General features: G+C 45.5%; 1 protein-coding gene across 5 annotated transcripts in view; it reads right to left on the bottom strand.

Annotated features, from left to right (window-relative positions):
- The window catches only part of tenm3 (teneurin transmembrane protein 3), a 442,903-nt gene that overhangs the window by 142,512 nt on the left and 277,186 nt on the right, over positions 1-23,205 (bottom strand). For all 5 annotated transcript variants that reach the window (XM_042329704.1, XM_042329705.1, XM_042329706.1 and 2 more), the window contains one exon: positions 7,008-7,239. In XM_042329704.1, coding sequence (XP_042185638.1) covers positions 7,008-7,239 — 232 coding nt within the window. The remainder of the gene's footprint in view (positions 1-7,007; positions 7,240-23,205) is intronic.

Below are 23,205 nucleotides of genomic sequence, written 5' to 3'. Positions count from 1 at the left end.
TCCTCGTCGGCACACATGTAGTTAAACTACGTTTCCAATAAAACCTTAAAAAGGATGATACCTGCTCATCAACATCCTCTGAAAGAGAAAGAGAACCGTCCTTCCTACCCTTGAATTATTACACTTTTCTTTCATAATTTCTTCTTGAGCCTCAAGGTCAAAAATAATGTCTGGTTTAGAAATGATGGGCTTGATTTGCGATTCAGTTGGTGCAAGGGGAACATTTATCAAATCCCACTGTCACAGAGCATATTGGCAGTCTCTATGGGGGTGCCACAGGGCTCAATTCTTGGACCGACTCTCTCCTCTGAATACATCAATGATGTCGATCTTGCTGCTTCCAGTTCTCTGCTGCCAATGACTGGAACGAACTACAAAAATCTCTGAAACTGGAGACTCATATCTCCCTCACTAGCTTTAAGCACCAGCTGTCAGAACAGCTCACAGATTACTGCACCTGTACATAGCCCAACTATAATTTAGCCCAAACAACTACCTCTCCCCCTACTGTATTTATTTAGTAATTTTGCTCCTTTGCACCCCATTATTTTTATTTCTACTTTACACATTATTCCACCACAAATCTACCATTCCAGTGTTTTACTTGCTATATTGTATTTACTTCGCCACCATGGCCATTATTTGCCTTTACCTCCCTTATCTCACCTCATTTGCTCACATCGTATATAGACTTATTTTTCTACTGGTTAAATACCTGGTTAAATAAAGGTGAAATAAATAAAATTAAGAAAGTTCACAGTTTAGTTTATTTCCCTGACAGGCTCTTACTGTGTATACACATGAAACACAACCTCCCTTTGCACGCAGACACATTTAGCCTGCATCCCAATGTTTATTTATTTAACTAGGCAAGCCAGTTAAGAACAAATTCTTATTTTCAATGACAGGAACAGTGGGTTAACTGCCTTGTTCAGGGGCAGAACGACAGCTTTTTACCTTGTCAGCTCGGGGATTTGATCTTGCAACCTTTCGGTTACTAGTCCAACCGCCCTAACCACTAGACTACCTGCCGCCCCACACCCTATTCCCTTTATAGTGCACTACTTTTGAATGACATTATAGAGAATAGGGTGCCATTTGGGATGCAGACAGGGAGTGCTCAAATCTGCTAGTGTGAGCCAAACGTGTTAAATTAGGTGCCTACAAAGCAGAGAGAGGGAATCTGATACTGTGAGTACTCTGTGCTGTAGTGTTTGTCCATGTTGTAGCCAGAGCTTGGGATAAAAGGCTTCCTACACACAGCGAGGGAGGATCTCTCTCACACACACACACACACACTGAGGGTCATGGTGTGGTTTTGGACCGGGGCTATCCCGCTGGCTTTGAGTTGACCACTGCATTCCTGGGTTGTGTTTTTTTCCTTCACCCCTGGGCCCCGTTGCCATGGTGGAACTGTATTCCCTGTGGAGGTGGGGGGGGGTAACACGAGCATTAAGCCCCTCTTGTTAATAATATATGTCTACATATTGCTTTGTCAATAGGAGATGAGGAGGACAGCCAAGGTCATACAGGAGGACAGCATGGACAAGAGGAGGAGGAGAGACAGAGAGAGTAGAGAGAGAGAGAGAGAGAGAGAATGAGGGACATATAGGAAGAGGAAATGGATGGCGAGGGACATGATGCCAGCTAGTCTCCCCCGATTTCCTGCTGCCCAAAACGCTTGTTGCAGATGAGGTCTGGGGTTATGGTTGGTTCTGGTGTTGGAGACAGATGAATCATAAAGGCCAGAGAGACAGAGAGGGAATGAGAGTGTGTGTGTGAGAGAGAGAGAGAGAGAGAGAGAGAGAGAGAGAGAGAGAGAGAGAGAGAGAGAGAGACAGGGCTTCCCTTAGGAGAGCCAGGTGTGTTGTTTGTCCTGGCACTTCTCTGGTCATAAAATATAAAACTATACAGCCAGGGCTTTTCACACACATATCACCCACTGTCCTGTCCCTCTATTCCTCCATCCCTCTATCCCTCTATCCCTCCATCCCTCTATTCCTCCATCCCTCTATCCCTCTATCCCTCCATCCCTCTATTCCTCCATCCCTCTATCCCTCCATCCCTCTATTCCTCCATCCCTCCATCCCTCTATTCCTCCATCCCTCCATCCCTCCATCTATCCCTCCATCCCTCTATTCCTCCATCCCTCTATCCATCTATCCCTCCATCCCTCTCCATCCCTCTATCCCTCCATCCCTCTATCCCTCCATCCCTCTATCCCTCCATCCATCCCTCTATCCCTCCCTCTATCCCTCTCCATCCCTCCATCCCTCTATCCCTCTATCCCTCTATCCCTCCATCCCTCTATCCCTCCATCCCTCTATCCCTCCATCCCTCCATCCCTCTATCCCTCCATCCCTCTATCCCTCCATCCCTCTATCCCTCCTATCCCTCTATCCCTCCATCCCTCTATCCCTCCATCCCTCCATCCCTCTATCCCTCCATCCCTCCATCCCTCCCCTCCATCCCTATCCCTCCATCCCTCTATCCCTCCATCCCTCCATCCCTCCCTCCATCCCTCCATCCCTCCATCCCTCCATCCCTCTATCCCTCCATCCCTCTATCCCTCCATCCCTCTATCCCTCCCCTCTATCCCCATCCCTATCCCTCCATCCCTCTATCCCTCCATCCCTCCATCCCTCCATCCCTCTATCCATCCCTCTATCCCCATCCCTCTATCCCTCTATTTATTCCTCCCTCTATCCATCTATCCCTCCATCCATCCCTCCATCCCTCTATCCCTCCATCCCTCTATCCCTCCATCCCTCTATCCCTCCATCCCTCTATCCCTCCATCCCTCCATCCCTCTATCCCTCCATCCTGGTAATGTTACATCCATCCCTCTATTCCTCCATCCCCTGGTATCCATCCCTCTATCCCTCCATCCCTCTATCCCTCCATCCCTCCCTCTATTTATACCTGGTAATGTTACATCCCCCTCCATCCCTCTATCCCTCCATCCCTCCATCCCTCTATCCCTCCATCCCTCTATCCCTCCATCCCTCTATCCTGGTAATGTTACTCCATCCCTCTATCCCTCCATCCCTCTATCCTGGTCTATCCCTCTCCATCCTGGTAATGTTACATAGCCATCCCTTTATTTATGCCTCCATCCCTGGTAATGTTACATAGCATCCCTCTATTTATGCCTTAATGTTACATAGCCATCCCTCTATTTATACCTGGTAATGTTACATAGCCATCCCTTATGCCTGGTAATGTTATATAGCCATCCTCTATCCCATCCCTCTATTTATACCTGGTAATGTTACATAGCCATCCCATCCCTCTATTTATACCTGGTAATGTTACATAGCCATCCCTCTATTTATCCCTGGTATTTATTTATACCTGCCTCCCTCTATTTATACCTGGTAATGTTACATAGCCATCCCCTATTTATACCTATTTATTTATACCTGGTAATGTTACATAGCCATCCCTCTATTTATACCTGGTAATGTCCCCTATTTATACCTGGTAATGTTACATAGCCATCCCTCTATTTATGCCTGGTAATGTTACATAGCCATCCCTCTATCCCTCTATTTATGCCTGGTAATGTTATATAGCCATCCCTCTATCCCTCTATTTGTGCCTGGTAATGTTACATAGTCATCCCTCTATTTATACCCGGTAATGTTACATAGCCATCCCCCTATTTATACCTGGTAATGTTACATAGCCATCCCCCTATTTATACCTGGTAATGTTACATAGCCATCCCCCTATTTATACCTGGTAATGTTACATAGCCATCCCTCTATTTATGCCTGGTAATGTTACATAGCCATCCCTCTATTTATGTCTGGTAATGTTACATAGCCATCCCTCTATTTATACCTGGTAATGTTACATAGCCATCCCTCTATTTATGTCTGGTAATGTTACATAGCCATCCCTCTATTTATGTCTGGTAATGTTACATAGCCATCCCTCTATTTATACCTGGTAATGTTACATAGCCATCCCTCTATTTATGTCTGGTAATGTTACATAGCCATCCCTCTATTTATGTCTGGTAATGTTACATAGCCATCCCCATAGCCATCCCTCTATTTATGTCTGGTAATGTTACATAGCCATCCCTCTATTTATACCTGGTAATGTTACATAGCCATCCCTCTATTTATGTCTGGTAATGTTACATTTATACCTGGTAATGTTACATAGCCATCCCTCTATTTATGTCTGGTAATGTTACCCTCTATAGCCATCCCATCCCTATTTATGTCTGGTAATGTTACATAGCCATCCCCCTCTATTTATGTCTCTATTTATGGGTAATGTTACATTTATACCTGGTAATGTTACATCCATCCCTCTCTATTTATGTCTGGTAATGTTACATAGCCATCCCTCTATTTATGTCTGGTAATGTTACATAGCCATCCCTCTATTTATGTCTGGTAATGTTATTTATACCTGGTAATGTTACATAGCCATCCCTCTATTTATACCTGGTAATGTTACCCATCCCTCTATTTATGTCTGGTAATGTTACATAGCCATCCCTCTATTTATACCTGGTAATGTTACATAGCCATCCCTCTATTTATACCTGGTAATGTTACATAGCCATCCCTCTATTTATACCTGGTAATGTTACATAGCCATCCCTCTATTTATGTCTGGTAATGTTACATAGCCATCCCTATTTATACCTGGTATGTTACAGCCATCCCTCTATTTATACCTGGTAATGTTACATAGCCATCCCTCTATTTATGTCTGGTAATGTTACATAGCCATCCCTCTCTATTTATGTCTGGTAATGTTACATAGCCATCCCTCTATTTATACCTGGTAATGTTACATAGCCATCCCTCTATTTATACCTGGTAATGTTACATAGCCATCCCTCTATTTATACCTGGTAATGTTACATAGCCATCCCTCTATTTATACCTGGTAATGTTACATAGCCATCCCTCTATTTATACCTGGTAATGTTACATAGCCATCCCTCTATTTATACCTGGTAATGTTACATAGCCATCCCTCTATTTATGCCTGGTAATGTTACATAGCCATCCCTCTATTTATGCCTGGTAATGTTACATAGCCATCCCTCTATTTATACCTCTCCCTCTATTTATACCTGGTAATGTTACATAGCCATCCTGGTAATGTTACATAGCCATCCCTCTATTTATACCTGGTAATGTTACATAGCCATCCCTCTATTTATACCTGGTAATGTTACATAGCCATCCCTCTATTTATACCTGGTAATGTTACATAGCCATCCCTCTATTTATACCTGGTAATGTTACATAGCCATCCCTCTATTTATACCTGGTAATGTTACATAGCCATCCCTCTATTTATGCCTGGTAATGTTACATAGCCATCCCTCTATTTATGCCTGGTAATGTTACATAGCCATCCCTCTATTTATACCTGGTAATGTTACATAGCCATCCCTCTATTTATACCTGGTAATGTTACATAGCCATCCCTCTATTTATACCTGGTAATGTTACATAGCCATCCCTCTATTTATGCCTGGTAATGTTACATAGCCATCCCTCTATTTATACCTGGTAATGTTACATAGCCATCCCTCTATTTATGCCTGGTAATGTTACATAGCCATGTCAGTTTTTTTCTCCTTCTCCTCTTTTTCTTTCTTTCATTCGTTCATTCTTTTCTGGAGAAGAAAGGAAACATTCTGGACAAAAAAAGAGCGAGGCACAAATTGACTGTTGGATCTGAGGTCGGAGTAAGTGAGGGCGCTCACAAAAGAGAAGCGCCCTGTAACTTCTTCAAACGCACACACATTCACTCTTGAAACTACACACACGAGCACAGAAACACACACACACACACACGGGCACAAAAACAAACATGCAGCGCAAGTGCACACACACAGCAACACACAGACACACACAGAGACAGGAGGGAGATTTGTTGTATCGTGTAACAATGAAAGCGTGAATGAACAGTGCAGGTAACTGTTTAAAACAGAGAGGAGGTAGAGGAAGAGATAACAAGAGAGGAGGTGGAGGAAGAGACCCATTAACACTATAACACCTGAGCCAGACTGCAGTCTACTAATAATACAGTAGAGGCACAAATCAATGTGTGTGTGTGTTTAAACCCCCCTCTGTGCCCCTAGTCATTGATTGACAAGTCCAAAAGCTGTACAATAACACGTGGGAGGAAAGCCTTTGTGACCGGGCAGTGTGTGTGTGTGTGTGTGTGTGTTAGTGTTTGAGTGTGTTAGTGTTTGAGTGTGTGTGTGTGTGTGTTAGTGTTTGAGTGTGTGTGTGTGTGTGTGTTAGTGTTTGAGTGTGTGTGTGTGTGTGTTAGTGTTTGAGTGTGTGCTCTCTGTAAGATCCTCGTTCTGAAGAAGACTAGTGGTGGAGGGTTACACTAAAGAAATACCCTCATTGTACACTCTGATTTTGGATTGCTTGGTGAGTTTCAGTGTGTTGCTACATCAGTATAGTAAATGTTTGGGTTGCCAGATTGGCTCTGGTTTGATTTGCAAAGTCACAAATGGGTATAGTTACTGGGATGGCTGAGGTAAGGGTTGCCAAGTTGGCTGAATGTTACAGACGAGTGTTACGGACAGATGCTAGTTTGTCCACTTTGACTAGTTTCATTTTGGCAGTTTAGCTAAGGCATAGTTCCCAAGGTTGACTACCTTGCCAGATTGGCGGATTGGGTTGCCAGGTATTCTCACAAATAAAAAAAGAGATATGTGATCATGTCTCGATGTAATCAAGGTATGAAATTATGGTTATTTTCAAATACAATCTATTTTAGTTGAAGTGTACAAATTATTATAATTATGTTCCGGCCTCCCCGACCATCGGCTCTGACAAAAATCGTCACGCAGCTGAATCTAGTTGCCTACCAGCGGTTCTGTTTTCCAGGTATGCTAATGTTATAACCCATAATGTCTTGATGTAGAGCAATCTGTTCCCAGATTTGAGATATAGGTTGCCAGGTTTGCATAATTCACATTTAATACAGTTGCCATGTATTTTTCTTACCTGCTCTCCAGTGGCACATTGCTGCCCAGGACCCAGCTGTCCTGCAGCGGCACGGACTCGGGTGTGGTTTGCAGCTCGGCGGGGAGGGCGGCCGGTGGGGCCGGGCTGGGGTTACGGTTGCGGCTGCTCAGGGAGTTGTGGTTGAGCGCGGTGACCGACGGCTGTTGTTTGTGGGGAGGCGGGGCTGGCGGCAGCGTGGACTGGCCCTGCTGATGGTGATTGGGCGGTTGCTCTGTATAGGAGAGGACATAAGAGATGGGGAAGGGTAAGTGATTTGGGGTTTGATGGAGAAATGAAAATACCTCTAACACAGTTAGTTACAGGTTTGAGGAAAGGAAGATGACAAAAAGATGACAGCCCCACACAAGAAACATTCAACAACAGAATGTTGTGTTCAGTAAAATGTACTGATGCTCATTGTGCCTCTGGAGTCTCCCTCTCTCTCCCATATGCTACCATCCTGGGTAATGAATCATCACACTTAAGTAAACCTATTTGGATGAGTGCAGGCATCATTACAACACAACATCTGGCTGCTATTACAACACTACAATGATGGACTAAACCATTGAACACTCCTGCCACACACCCACAAGCACGCACACACCCTCCTTCTCCTCCCTCAGTACTGCTCTGTTTACCTCAGAGCCTGAAAGATGGCCGTTCTATATTTCTAAAATTGAACCTTTATTTAATTAGACAAGTCAGTTAAGAACAAATTCTTATTTACAATGACTAACTACCTGGGAACAGTGGGTTAACTGCCTTGTTCAGGAGCAGAACGGCAGATTTTTACCTTGTCATCTCGGGAATTCGATCCAGCAACCTTACGGGCCCAACGCTCTAACCACTAGGGTACCTGCCTTCTAATACCAACAATGTCTCAGAGATGATGATTACAAGTGGTTATACACGAGAGGAAGAAAACCTGGGAAGACAAATGACACTACCAGTCAGAGAACAACAGGTCACAGTGAACGTCTCTAATCTGCCCTCGGGGTTACAGTCTGAGAAGGCTAGTGGAATGAGCAGAGCGCAAACAAGGAGGAGGTGGCGGGAGGAGAGGATATTTCAGCAATCTTCTTCTCCTAGAACGGCGTTTAAATGACAGCGGGAGGAAGAGAGGAAGAAGAGGGGAGGAGAAGAGGAGGAGGGGAGATTCCAGATATTCTCCTAGCTCGCCGCGGAGACCATCAGTGAGAGCTCAACAGCAGACGTTTCATTACGGTTCTTAACTGAACGTTTCATATCTGATTATGAGGCTGCTAGAACTAATGACCTTCACAGCCCTGCAGTCTACCGCGCTCTGCAGTGCTCTGGAGGCTCTTTTACAAAGCTACAGCAATTACCTCCTAACACACATTGCTGTCACACACACACACCACTCGCAACACACTCTCATAAACAACCAACTGAAACAGTCATTATTATTCAAACTCCCACTATTTCAGGGCACACACACACACACACACACACACACACACACACACACACACACACACACACACACACACACACACACACACACACACACACACACACACACACACAGAGTAAGGAAAAGAGCAGAGATAGTGTTTTAATTCCAGGGTGTTGGCTTCCCAAGTGCCTCTGCATCTGGTAGATTACCCAGGAGAGGATTGGCACACTGCCTCTCTCTCTCGGTCTCAGTCTCTCTCTGTTTCTCTCTCTCTCTCTCTCTCTCTCTCAGTCTTTCTCTGTTTCTCTCTCTCTCTCAGTCTCTCGGTCTCAGTCTCTCTCTCTCTCTCTCGGTCTCAGTCTTTCTCTCTCTGAGACAGAGAGAGAGACTGAGACCGAGAGAGAGAGACTGAGACCGAGAGAGAGAGAGACTGAGACTGAGAGAGAGAGAGACCGAGAGAGAGACCGAAAGAGAGAGCGACTGAGACAGAGACAGAGAGAGCTCTGTCTCAGTCTCTCTCTCTCTCTGTCTCAGTCTATCTCTCGGTCTCTCTCTCTCTCGGTCTCAGTCTCTCTCTCTCTCTTTCGGTCTCTCTCTTTCAGTCTCTCTCTCTCTCTCTCTCTCTTGGTCTCAGTCTCAGTGTCTCGGTCTCTCTGTCTTGGCCTCTCTCTGTCTCGGTCTCTCTCCCTCTCTCTGTCTCACTCTCTCGGCCTCTCTCTGTCTCGGTCTCTATCTCTGTCTCGGTCTCTATCTCTGTCTCAGTCTCTCTCTCTCGGTCTCTCTCTCTCTGTCTTCTCTCTCTCGGTCTCTCTCTCTCTGTCTCGGTCTCTCTCCATCTGTCTCAGTCTCTCTCTCTCTCTGTCTCGGTCTCTCTTTTGGTCTCTGTCTCGGTCTCTCTCTCTCTCTGTCTCGGTCTCTCTCTGTCTTGGACTCTCTCTGTCTCGGTCTCACTCTCTCTCTCTCTCTCTCGGTCTCTCTCTCTGTGTCTCTCTCTCGGTGTGTCTCTGTCTCGGTCTCTCTCTCTCGGTCTCTCTCTCTCTCCATCTGTCTCTCTCTCTGTCTCGGTCTCGCTCTCAGTCTCTCTATCTAGGTCTCTCTCTCGGTCTCTGTCTCTCTCTTGGACTCTCTCTTTGTCTCGGTCTCTCTCTCTCTGTCTCGCTCCTTCTGTCTCTCGCTCTAAGGAATGAGCACTGAGCTTTAGCTCCAGACCCAAATCCCCTTTACCCCGGATTACATACAAACCACTTGTAATACGAGCCCCCGCTATCCTCCCAAACACCCCCCAAGCTATCCTCCCTCCCTGGGGAGCTAGATTCTTCAAACCACTGACAGCGTCCTCTGTTCGCTCCTTTCCTTCAGATGGCGGCATGGCTATTTAAAACCAAAAAAACATCAGATGATATTTTCACCTTCATGTGTTGTTGTTATTATTATCTATCCTGATGCCTAGTCACTTCACCCTGCCTCCATGTACATATCTACCTCTAATACCTTATTATTATCTATCCTGATACCTAGTCACTTCACCCTGCCTCCATGTACATATCTACCTCTAATACCTTATTATTATCTATCCTGATACCTAGTCACTTTACCCTGCCTCCATGTACATATCTACCTCTAATACCTTATTATTATCTATCCTGATACCTAGTCACTTTACCCTGCCTCCATGTACATATCTATCTCTAATACTTTATTATTATCTATCCTGATACCTAGTCACTTCACCCTGCCTTCAAGTACATATCTACCTCTAATACCTTATTATTATCTATCCTGATACCTAGTCACTTCACCCTGCCTCCATGTACATATCTACCTCTAATACCTTATTATTATCTATCCTGATACCTAGTCACTTTACCCTGCCTTCAAGTACATATCTACCTCTAATACCTTATTATTATCTATCCTGATACCTAGTCACTTCACCCTGCCTCCATGTACATATCTACCTCTAATACCTTATTATTATCTATCCTGATACCTAGTCACTTTACCCTGCCTCCATGTACATATCTACCTCTAATACCTTATTATTATCTATCCTGATACCTAGTCACTTTACCCTGCCTCCATGTACATATCTACCTCTAATACCTTATTATTATCTATCCTGATACCTAGTCACTTTACCCTGCCTCCATGTACATATCTATCTCTAATACTTTATTATTATCTATCCTGATGCCTAGTCACTTTACCCTGCCTTCATGTACATATCTACCTCTAATACCTTATTATTATCTATCCTGATACCTAGTCACTTTACCCTGCCTTCAAGTACATATCTACCTCTAATACCTTATTATTATCTATCCTGATACCTAGTCACTTTACCCTGCCTCCATGTACATATCTATCTCTAATACTTTATTATTATCTATCCTGATACCTAGTCACTTTACCCTGCCTTCAAGTACATATCTACCTCTAATACCTTATTATTATCTATCCTGATACCTAGTCACTTTACCCTGCCTTCAAGTACATATCTACCTCTAATACCTTATTATTATCTATCCTGATACCTAGTCACTTCACCCTGCCTCCATGTACATATCTACCTCTAATACTTTATTATTATCTATCCTGATACCTAGTCACTTTACCCTGCCTTCAAGTACATATCTACCTCTAATACCTTATTATTATCTATCCTGATACCTGGTCACTTTACCCTGCCTTCATGTACATATCTACCTCTAATACCTTATTATTATCTATCCTGATGCCTAGTCACTTTACCCTGCCTTCATGTACATATCTACCTCTAATACCTTATTATTATCTATCCTGATGCCTAGTCACTTTACCCTGCCTCCATGTACATATCTACCTCTAATACCTTATTATTATCTATCCTGATACCTAGTCACTTTACCCTGTCTCCATGTACATATCTACCTCTAATACCTTATTATTATCTATCCTGATACCTGGTCACTTTACCCTGCCTCCATGTACATATCTACCTCTAATACCTTATTATTATCTATCCTGATGCCTAGTCACTTTACCCTGCCTTCATGTACATATCTACCTCTAATACCTTATTATTATCTATCCTGATGCCTAGTCACTTTACCCTGCCTCCATGTACATATCTACCTCTAATACCTTATTATTATCCATCCTGATACCTAGTCACTTTACCCTGCCTCCATGTACATATCTACCTCTAATACCTTCTACCTCTCCACAGTGATCTGGTACTGGTACTCGCTATATATAGCTCCACATTAATCTGGTACTGGTACTCCCTGTATAGAGCTCCATCAGGGATCTGGTACTGGTACTCCCTGTATATAGCTCCACAGTGATCTCCCTGTATATAGCTCCACAGTGATCTGGTACTGGTACTCCCTGTATATAGCTCCACAGTGATCTCCCTGTATATAGCTCCACAGTGATCTGGTACTGGTACTCCCTGTATATAGCTCCACAGTGATCTGGTACTGGTACTCCCTGTATATAGCTTCATTTTTGATCTGGTACTGGTACTCCCTTTATATAGCTCCACATTGATCTGGTACTGGTACTCCCTGTATAGAGCTCCATCAGGGATCTGGTACTGGTACTCCCTGTATATAGCTCCACAGTGATCTGGTACTGGTACTCCATGTATATAACTTCACATTGATCTGGTACTCACTGTATATAGCTCCACATTGATCTGGTACTGGTACTCGCTGTATATAGCTCCACATTGATCTGGTACTGGTACTCGCTGTATATAGCTCCACATTGATCTGGTACTGGTACTCCCTGTATAGAGCTCCATCAGGGATCTGGTACTGGTACTCCCTGTATATAACTCCACAGTGATCTGGTACTGGTACTCCCTGTATATAGCTCCACAGTGATCTCCCTGTATATAGCTCCACAGTGATCTCCCTGTATATAGCTCCACAGTGATCTGGTACTGGTACTCCCTGTATATAGCTCCACAGTGATCTGGTACTGGTACTCCTGTATATAGCTCCACAGTGATCTGGTACAGTGATCTGGTACTGGTACTCCCTGTATATAGCTCCACAGTGATCTGGTACTGGTACTCCTGTATATAGCTCCACAGTGATCTGGTACTGGTACTCCACAGTCTCCCTGTATATAGCTCCACAGTGATCTGGTACTGGTACTCCCTGTATATAGCTCCACAGTGATCTGGTACTGGTACTCCCTGTATATAGCTCCACAGTGATCTGGTACTGGTACTCCCTGTATATAGCTCCACAGTGATCTGGTACTGGTACTCCCTGTATATAGCTCCACAGTGATCTCCCTGTATATAGCTCCACAGTGATCTCCCTGTATATAGCTCCACAGTGATCTCCCTGTATATAGCTCCACAGTGATCTCCTCCCTGTATATAGCTCCACAGTGCCACAGTGATCTCCCTGTATATAGCTCCACAGTGATCTCCTGTATATAGCTCCACAGTGATCTGGTACTGGTACTCCCTGTATATAGCTCCACAGTGATCTCCCTGTATATAGCTCCACAGTGATCTCCCTGTATATAGCTCCACAGTGATCTCCCTGTATATAGCTCCATTCTTGTGTATTCTCTTGTGTAACTATTTTTGTTTTTAAACTCTGCATCGTTGGGAAGGCCTCGTAAGCAAGCATTTCACATTACAGTCTAGTTGTTTTCGGCGCATTTGACAAATAACATTTCATGTGATTTGATTGAGTGAGTAGGTTCTATGATACACAGGGATTATGAGAGGCAGATACGGCTTATCGCGAGGGAATGTGATGGTGCAGTGCACCGGGTGATGTGACTGTGGTTGGTGAGACGGAGATGCTCTGTGCTATTGTCCCCTTTTCCATTCACGTTGATGTGCACACACACACATCACCAGGTTTGAGGGGACATCGGCAGTGACAGTTGACAGTAATTGTCCATGACATGTGCGGAAAACACCCCCCTCTCCCGCCATCCCTCCAACCAGCCCTCCAGCCACTCCACCAAGCTGAGTGTTTGTAGCCCACCCGTGATGCCTGTCGGTGGGGGAGCGGTGGCATGTCATCTGGGCCCTGGTGGTATGTTGACACAGTAGCTGGCCTCACACTGTTTCTCTATGGGCTACCAGGCATCATGTGGCGTAGGATGACAACAATGCCTATAGACACTGGTCTGAGGTCAGTTTGGGGCAACCTACAAAAGAGGTGAGAGAGAATGATGTGGAGGAAAGAAAGAGAGAGAGAGAGAGACAGAGAGAGAGAGAGAGAGAGAGAGAGAGAGAGAGAGAGAGAGAGAGCGAGACAGAGAGAGAGAGAGAGACAGAGAGAGAGAGAGAGAGAGACAGAGAGAGAGACAGAGAGAGAGAGAAAGAGAGAGAGAGAGACAGAGAGACAGAGAGAAAGAGAGAGAGGAAGGATGTAGTGAAGGAGAGAAAAGTGAGCGAGGGGAGGATAAAACGAAGTGGGGAGACTGGGGAGGCCCTGGAGGACTCTCCCCCAGGTGAGGAGGAGACTGGGGAGGCCCTGGAGGACTCTCCCCCAGGTGAGGAGGAGACTGGGGAGGCCCTGGAGGACTCTCCCCCAGGTGAGGAGGAGACTGGGGAGGAGGCCCTGGAGGACTCTCCCCCAGGTGAGGAGGAGACTGGGGAGGCCCTGGAGGACTCTCCCCCAGGTGAGGAGGAGACTGGGGAGGCCCTGGAGGACTCTCCCCCAGGTGAGGAGGAGACTGGGGAGGCCCTGGAGGACTCTCCCCAGGTGAGGAGGAGACTGGGGAGGCCCTGGAGGACTCTCCCCCAGGTGAGGAGGAGACTGGGGAGGCCCTGGAGGACTCTCCCCCAGGTGAGGAGCAGACTGGGGAGGCCCTGGAGGACTCTCCCCCAGGTGAGGAGGAGACTGGGGAGGCCCTGGAGGACTCTCCCCCAGGTGAGGAGGAGGCTGGGAGAGTTGATCGTCTGTGAGCTGACGGGATAGCTGGCTTCACATCTGGCCCCGGACACGCCTCTCATGCCCCCCCACCCCCAAAACACACAAAGAGAGGGGGAATCACCATATCATATGGAGCTAAAAACACTGAGGACAAAGGAAAAGGAATGAAAATGCATGGTGGACGCTACGCCATGTGATATCAGTCTATACCCAGACCGTACATCAGGAAGACGCATTATGCCGGTCTATCCTGGAAGACTGACTGGTATGGTATAGGGACGACCTTTTGATCAAACAACTTTGAGTCTCAGTCACTGAACTGAGCTTCCTGGGGTCCACGTGACGGACCTACATTGTGAGACTACAATGGAAGCAGTGGGGGAAAAAACTATTCATCTACTGCTTTAGAGAAATGACGAGGGAATAACAGTATCTCACTAACAGAGCAAGGAAAGGGAGATGGGGGAGTATAGCCGGAAGAAGAGGAGAGAGAGAGGGAGAGTGAGCTCGAGAGAGAGAGAGACAGGGAGGGAGAGAGTGAGAGAGAGACAGAGGGAGACAGAGAGAGACAGAGAGCTAGACAGAGAGGGATGAGCCCGGGGTCACAGCGACATGTCGGCCATGAAATGTTTAGATTTCCATTTTCCTCTGACAACCTGAGCCCTGACCTGGAACTGAATGAAAGCAATCAGCACAAAAGAAGAAAAATCCCTCCCTCTCCTCCTCCCTTCCCTTTTATCTCCTCTCTCTTCACTCCCTCCTCTCTCCCCTTCCACCTCATCTCTTCCCTCTCCACCTCCCTTCCCTTTTGTCTCCTCTCTCTTCCCTCCCTTCCCCTTTGTCTCCTCTCTCTTCCCTCACTCCTCACGCCTTCCACCACATCTCTTCCCTCTCCTCCTCCCTTCCCTTTTGTCTCCTCTCTCTTCCCTCCCTCCTCTCGCCTTCCGCCTCATCTCTTCCCTCTCTTCTTTTCTCGTCTCTCCCTCCTTCTCTCTCTCTCTCCTCTGTCCGGTCTCCAAGGGGCTGAATTGCTACAAGCTCTGGGTTTAACTGCAGTGGAATTAGGGGGGTCTAAATGGAACGGCGCTGGTTAAGACCCCCAAAGAGCCCTAATTGAAGCTTTGCATTATTTAGCCGTTCCTCCATAAGACGTGAGACGAGACACAGAGCCAACATGATGATCCCACCTCCGAGCGCTCAGCGCTGACTTGGCAAGCTCTGCTGTTCTCCGCTAGGACCGTGTGTGTGTGTGTGTGTGTGTGTGTGTGTGTGTGTGTGCGCGCACGTGCGTGAATGTGTGTGTGTGTGTGTGTGTCTGTCTGGCCATAAATGTTTTTATACATTGGAATAACAATGCATGTGGACAAAAGCAGGTAAATTGGGAAGGCCATATTTAAAGACAGTCAAAGAAATGGAGGAAGGCCAATAAGTAGACACACAGGGGAACACATACACACCACCCCCTGTCCCCCGTCGCGTCCCCACCGTCCCACCACACACACACAGACAAACAAAGCTGCTCCTTCACACCGCTCGACAGCACACATTATACGAAGCTCAATATGTATCCATTTCAGCGCCATATGTTTTTCAGTTCCCCAGTGAAGCCGAGAGCATCCGTCTCACTACAGGGCTTCCCATCCACTCGCCTTTCACTGGCTCTTAAACACAGACCATTAACATGACACATGGCACCAAGCGTAGCCCAGTTAACCTGGCTAGATGACCTTTACTAGACACACAGTACTCTGACTGACCCCTGTAGACTAAACTGTCTAACCCCCCCAGCAAGGCAGGCCAGACAGGATCCAGAGATCCAGGCCTCCACCCCCTCTACCTTCACAGTGGATGCCCAAGCCTGGTGGCTTGAGAGGGGCAGAGGGAAGTTGAGAGAGGGCCCATGAAGAGTGAAGGATAGGGGTGGGAAGGGAAGGGCCAGGAGAGGGGCCAAGGTGTAAGCTGACTCTTGACTCGGGCTGGGGAGGGAGTGAGTGGAACAGTGTGTGTGTGTGTGTGTGTGTGTGTGTGTGTGTGTGTGTGTGTGTGTGTGTGTGTGTGTGTGTGTGATGGATGAGATGTGAGGAGACAGATGCAGGCTTTACGAGAGGCTTGCCTTTGAAACCCAACCCTGACTGATGGACTGCTGCCTGTCATTCATCAGGGGGTCTCCACCCTGTCACACACATGCCCTGCTGTTAGGTTAGTGTCTACACTTTGAGAAGCCTATCTGATTAGGACTTGTTGGCAGGAGCTAAATTATAGCCCAGGTCTGTTCATCTCCTAATGGTTAGAGTGATAGCCATTGCTCTGTGTGTGTGTGTGTGTGTGTGTGTGTGTGTGTGTGTGTGTGTGTGTGTGTGTGTGTGCAGTGTGTGTGTGTGTCTGTGTGTGTGTGTGTGTGTGTGTGTGTGTGTGTGTGTGTGTGTGTGTGTGGTGACATCCTTCGCCTGGCTGGACCAGAGGGGTTTATGAAGGCTAGGGGAGATTGAGTTGCTTATCTGCTTTCATAATCTAAACCACCTTGTTTTGTTATACTCTTTTCTTCAGGGCCATGTCAGTGTTTAATGGTGAGGTTGATGGCTGTGGGAAGATACAGTGACCTTTTGAAATGAGCGAGAAAGGAGGGAGGGAAAGAGAGAGAAAAAAGGAAGAAAGAGGGGAGGGAAAGTTAGAGAAAGAGAGAAACATGTTTCCCATGCCAATAAAACCCTTTGAATTGAATTGAAAGGGAGGAGAGAGAGAGAGAAAGAGAGGACAGAAAGAGACAGACAGACAGACAGACAGACAGACAGACAGACAGAGAGATGAGGATCAGGAGACCCCCCCTCGTGTGCCAGTGGGAGGGGAAGGGTTAAGGATGAACTAAAGCTGAGTAAGGGGAGTAGAAATGGTTAAAGACCCACTTTGAAGGGTAGAAGACTATAATTCCCTTCACCTCCACTTTATTTGGCTGTTACTGTGACGGACAGATACAGGAAATATAACTGCCTTAGTAACCAGTAGTAACATTTAAAACACCACTCACTCAATGCTGGTAGATTTAGTTTGAAGAAATGGAGGGAAAGGGAAATAAATCCTAGGTCACACACACACACACACACACACGACAGAGTATCATGAGATAGAGTGGGATCGCAGTCCCTCAGTGTGTCATACGGAAGACATCAGTCTCCGCAACGCTGAACCAAAACAAAAATCCCGAAAGAGCAGCGCAGTGTTTACGCACGTTCCCCCTCTCTGCAACAACAGCTACCATATGTCCTCTGTCTGTCTGATAAACACTGTCCCATTCCAATCACCACCACACCAAACCCTCTGAAGTCATCCTCATCTGAAACAGACAGCATTATGGGTCTGCCGCTGGCGTTGTGTCGATTTATCACTGACTGATTGACGGATGTAAAGGAAAAAACACACACACACACACACACACACACACACACACACACACACACACACACACACACACACACACACACACACACACACACACACACACACACACACACACACACACACACACACACAGAGCTGTCAGCTGAAGCCTATTCAGGTTTAAATCCTGTCAGAGTCGCTGTCAAGCATCAGGCATATTAAACAGTTCTTCCACAATGAGAAGCTGGAAAAGCCCAGCGCCAAAATGATTTTGGTGCCAAATTGTTTACAACTCACTCAAGGCCCTCTCAGGTGGCGTTTATAAAAACATCACTTCTTTAAATGAAGAAATCAGATCGGGAGTTCAGAGATGTCAGTCAGTCTGTGTGTGTGTGCAACCGTGTGTGTGTGTGTGTGTGCAATCGTGTGTGTGTGTGCGCTTTCACTTCTGCCTTTATGATAACTGGCATCTCCCTCCTCGATCCTTTACCCAATATCCCCGGCGAACGTCAAGCGTGCGGCGCCTGACGTCGATTCGAGATGATAAACTGACATTTCAAGCAGGCGGCGAGTCGTTGAAAGCGACGGGCCGTCATTCTGAGGGTTTGACAAGCATTTTCCGGAAAGGTTGTTTGTCAACAACGCCAGTGAGATGCCATGTTTCACCTTCTTCTACCTCTCTCTTTATCAACAGTAAGATTAACTTCATGATGCACCCATCCCGTTAGCGGGATCATTTACGTCAACATCAGCTGGATTGCAGAGCGCCAAATTCAAATTAAATTACTAAAAATATTTCATTTTCACGAAATCACAAGTGCAATATAGCAAAACACAGCTTAGCTTGTTGTTAATCCACCTGGCATGTCAGATTTCAATAAAGCTTTTCGGCGAAAGCTATCCAAGCGTTTGTGTAAGAACATCTCTCTCAGTAGACAAAATATTACAAACAGCTAGCCGGCAAGTAGATTGGTCACGAAAGTCAGAAAAGCAATAAATTAAATCGCTTACCTTTGATGATATTCGGATGTTTGCATTCACGAGACTCCCAGTTACACAATAAATGTTCCTTTTGTTCCATAAAGATTATTTTTATATCCGAAATACCTACATTTGTTAGTTATGTTATGTTCAGAAATCCACAGGAGCGAGCGGTCACGACATCGCAGATTAAAATTCCAAATAGTATCCGTAATGTCCACAGAAACATGTCAAACGTTTTTCAGAATCAATCCTCAGGTTGTTTTTTCAGTATATAATCGATAATATATCAACCGGGACTTTAGCTTCGTCAATAGGAGAGAGACACAATGGCTGCTCCAAACTGTAGCAAGCTAAAAATTCTGGGGACACGCTTATTTTTCAAAATAAAAGCCTGAAACTATGTCTAAAGACTGTTCACAACATGGGGAAGCCATAGGAAAAGGAATCTGGTTGATATCCCTTTAAATGGAGGGAAGGCATTCAATGGAACGTGGAGCTTTCAAAATAGAGGCCACTTCCTGGTTGAATTTTTCTCAGGTTTTCGCCTGCAATATCAGTTCTGTTAATACTCACAGACACTATGTTGACAGTTTTGGAAACTTTAGAGTGTTTTCTATCCTAATATGACAATTATATGCATATTCTAGATTATGGGCCTGAGAAATAGGGAGTTAAATTTGGGTACGTTTTTCATCCAAAAATCTAAATACTGCCCCCTACACTCAACAGGTTATAGAGAGAGAGAGTGAGAGATACATAGAGAACGAGAGAGAGTGAGAAAGAGAGGGCATTGAGATGGGGTGGAATTGAAAGCAGCGAGGCAGAGTGAGAGGGGGAGATATACAGTTGAAGTCGGAAGTTTACATACACTTAGGTTGGAGTCATTAAAACTCGTTTTTCAACCACTCCACAAATTTCTTGTTAACAAACTATAGTTTTGGCAAGTCGGTTAGGACATCTACTTTGTGCATGACACAAGTCATTTTTACAACAATTGTTTTCAGACAGATTATTTCACTGCATCACAATTCCAGTGGGTCAGAAGTTTACATGCACTAAATTGACTGTGCCTTTAAACAGCTTGGAAAATTCCAGAATATGATGTCATGGCTTTAGAAGCTTCTGATAGGCTAATTGACATCATTTGAGTCAATTGGAGGTGTACCTGTGTATGTATTTCACGGCCTATCTTTAAACTCAGTGCCTCTTTGCTTGACATCATGGGAAAAATCAAAAGAAAAAAAATTGTAGACCTCCACAAGTCTGGTTCATCCTTGGCAATTTCCAAACGCCTGAAGGTACCAGGTTCATCTGTACAAACAATAGTATGCAAGTATAAACACCATGGAACCACACAGCCGTCATAGGAAGCGGTCTCGCTCAGGAAGCGGTCTGTCTCCTAGAGGTGAACGTACTTTGGTGTGAAAAGTGCAAATCAATCCCAGAACAACAGCAAAGGACCCTGTGAAGATGCTGGAGGAAACAGGTACAAAAGTATCTATATCCACAGTAAAACGAGTCCTATACTGACATGAAAGGCCACTCAGCAAGGAAGAAGCCACTGCTTCAAAACCACCATAAAATAGCCAGACACTTGGTTTGCAACTGCACATAGGGTCAAAGATCGTACTTCTGTCTGGTCTGATGAAACATCAATAGAACTGTTTGACCATAATGACCATTGTTATGTTTGGAGGAAAAAGGGGGAGGCTTGCAAGCCGAAGAACACCATCCAAACCGTGAAGCATGGGGGTGGCAGCATCATGTTGTGGGGGTGCTTTCCTGCAGGAGGGACTGGTGCACTTCACAAAATAGATGGCATCACGACGAAGGAAAATTATGTGGATATATTGAAGCAACATCTCAAGACATCAGTAAGGAAGTTAAAGCTTGGTCGCAAATGGATCTTCCAAATGGACAATGACCCCCAAGCATACTTCCAAAGTTGTGGCAAAATGGCTTAAGAGAGTCAAGGTATTGGAGTGGCCATCACAAAGCCCTGACCTCAATCCCACCGAAAATGTGTGGGCAGAACTGAAAAGGCATGTGTGAGCAAGGAGGCCTACAAACCTGACTTGGTTACACCAGCTCTGTCTGGAGGAATGTGCCAAAATTCACCCAACTTATTGTGGGATACTTGTGGAAGGCTTCCTGAAACGTTTGACCCAAGTTAAGCAATTTAAAGGCAATGCTACCAAATACTAATTGAGTGTATGTAAACTTCTGACTCACTGGGAATGTGATGAAAGAAATAAAAGCTGAAATAAATCATTCTCTCTACTATTATTCTGACATTTCACATTCTTAAAATAAAGTGGTGATCCTAACTGACCTAAGACAGGGAATGTTTACTAGGATTAAATGTCAAGGAATTGTGAAAAACTGAGTTTAAATGTATTTGGCTAAGGTGTATGTAAACTTCCGACTTCAACTGTATATCTGATGGACCATCAGCCAGAGAGACCTACTAGTGAGATGGACATGCACCATGTCTCTTCTGATATCTTCAATAAGGACATGACATGCAAACAAATAACGACATCACCATGAAAGTGCATCGATTGATGGAGAATAGATATAACTGTTTCCCTTTCTTTTCTTTCAATAGACTTTTCAATCCATCCTGACGTTCCAAGACATGCATCATTTGGTAGATGTGTCAGTTTGTCCAATGGCATTTAACTGGTCCAGACTCTGAAGAACATCAATTCACTGGTCCAGACTCTGAAGAACATCACTTCACTGGTCCAGACTCTGAAGAACATCAATTCACTGGTCCAGACTCTGAAGAACATCAATTCACTGGTCCAGACTCTGAAGAACATCACTCCACTGGTCCAGACTCTGAAGAACATCACTTCACTGGCCCAGACTCTGAAGAACATCACTTCACTGGTCCAGACTCTGAAGAACATCACTTCACTGGTCCAGACTCTGAAGAACATCACTCCACTGGTCCAGACTCTGAAGAACATCAGACTCTGAAGAACATCACTTCACTGGTCCAGACTCTGAAGAACATCAGACTCTGAAGAACATCACTTCACTGGTCCAGACTCTGAAGAACATAACTTCACTGGTCCAGTCTCTGAAGAACATCAGACCCTGAAGAACATAACTTCACTGGTCCAGACTCTGAAGAACATAACTTCACTGGTCCAGACTCTGAAGAACATCACTTCACTGGTCCAGACTCTGAAGAACATCACTTCACTTGTCCAGACCCTGAAGAACATCACTTCACTGGCCCAGACTCTGAAGAACATCATTTCACTGGTCCAGACTCTGAAGAACATCACTTCACTGGCCCAGACTCTGAAGAACATCACTTCACTGGCCCAGACACTGAAGAACATCACTTCACTGGTCCAGACTCTGAAGAACATCACTTCACTGGTCCAGACTCTGAAGAACATCACTTCACTTGTCCAGACCCTGAAGAACATAACTTCACTGGTCCAGACTCTGAAGAACATCACTTCACTGGTCCAGACTCTGAAGAACATCACTTCACTTGTCCAGACCCTGAAGAACATCACTTCACTGGCCCAGACTCTGAAGAACATAATTTCACTGGTCCAGACTCTGAAGAACATCACTTCACTGGCCCAGACTCTGAAGAACATCACTTCACTGGTCCAGACTCTGAAGAACAGCAGACTCTGAAGAACATCACTTCACTGGTCCAGACTCTGAAGAACATCACTTCACTGGTCCAGACCCTGATGAACATCACGTCACTGGTCCAGACTCTGAAGAACATCACTTCACTGGTCCAGACTCTGAAGAACATCACTTCACTGGTCCAGACTCTGAAGAACATCACTCCACTGGTCCAGACTCTGAAGAACATCACTTACAGGCTGTTATCTCGGAGTCAGGATTATACACAGTATGACTTTCTATGTATATCTTTTTCTGAATGAATGTTGTTCTTCAGAAACAGTGTTATTGTAATATTCAGCCAACTAAATCTAAGTGAGAACAATCAGTCTGAATGGAGGATTCTAGAGCGGTCAGGGACAAGAAATCTGGTCATTGTTTAGCTGGCTGGTTGGCTAGCTGGACAGATGGATGGATGGAGAGAGAGAGACAGAAAGAGGGAGGGAGGGAGATCAACTTTAAACACAGACCAGATTGCCCTGGCCAGACCAGACCCTGAGTGATCCCATCATTGGGTCCTGTCCACGGCTCCTCTTGGAAAGCTTTCACACTGTCATCCCAATCCCATCATGCATTGCCGCGAGCTTTGTTGTCCGCGCCAAGGTGCCGGCTGTGGGGTTGGGTGGCGAAGAAGGCGATGAGAGAGAGGGAGGGATGGAGAGACCGATGGAGAGGTTTTGAGTGAGCATGCGAAAGGGAGAGAGAGTTTTTGAGCGTGTAAGAAGGTGAGCGGGTGATGTATAAGTAAGCGACCGAGAGAAAGAATGGAGAGAAAGGAGACGAGAGAGGAGGAACGCCAGGGGTTGGAGACGGACCACACAGCAGCCTGTGGTTGGCTGTAACCAGAAGCAGGCGTGAG

This window comes from Oncorhynchus tshawytscha, linkage group LG11 (genome assembly GCF_018296145.1).
Source record: "Oncorhynchus tshawytscha isolate Ot180627B linkage group LG11, Otsh_v2.0, whole genome shotgun sequence".
NCBI classification, from domain to species: Eukaryota; Metazoa; Chordata; class Actinopteri; order Salmoniformes; family Salmonidae; genus Oncorhynchus; species Oncorhynchus tshawytscha.
The sequence above is the reverse complement of the archived record's forward strand: the minus strand, read 5'-3'. Positions and strand labels throughout refer to the sequence as shown.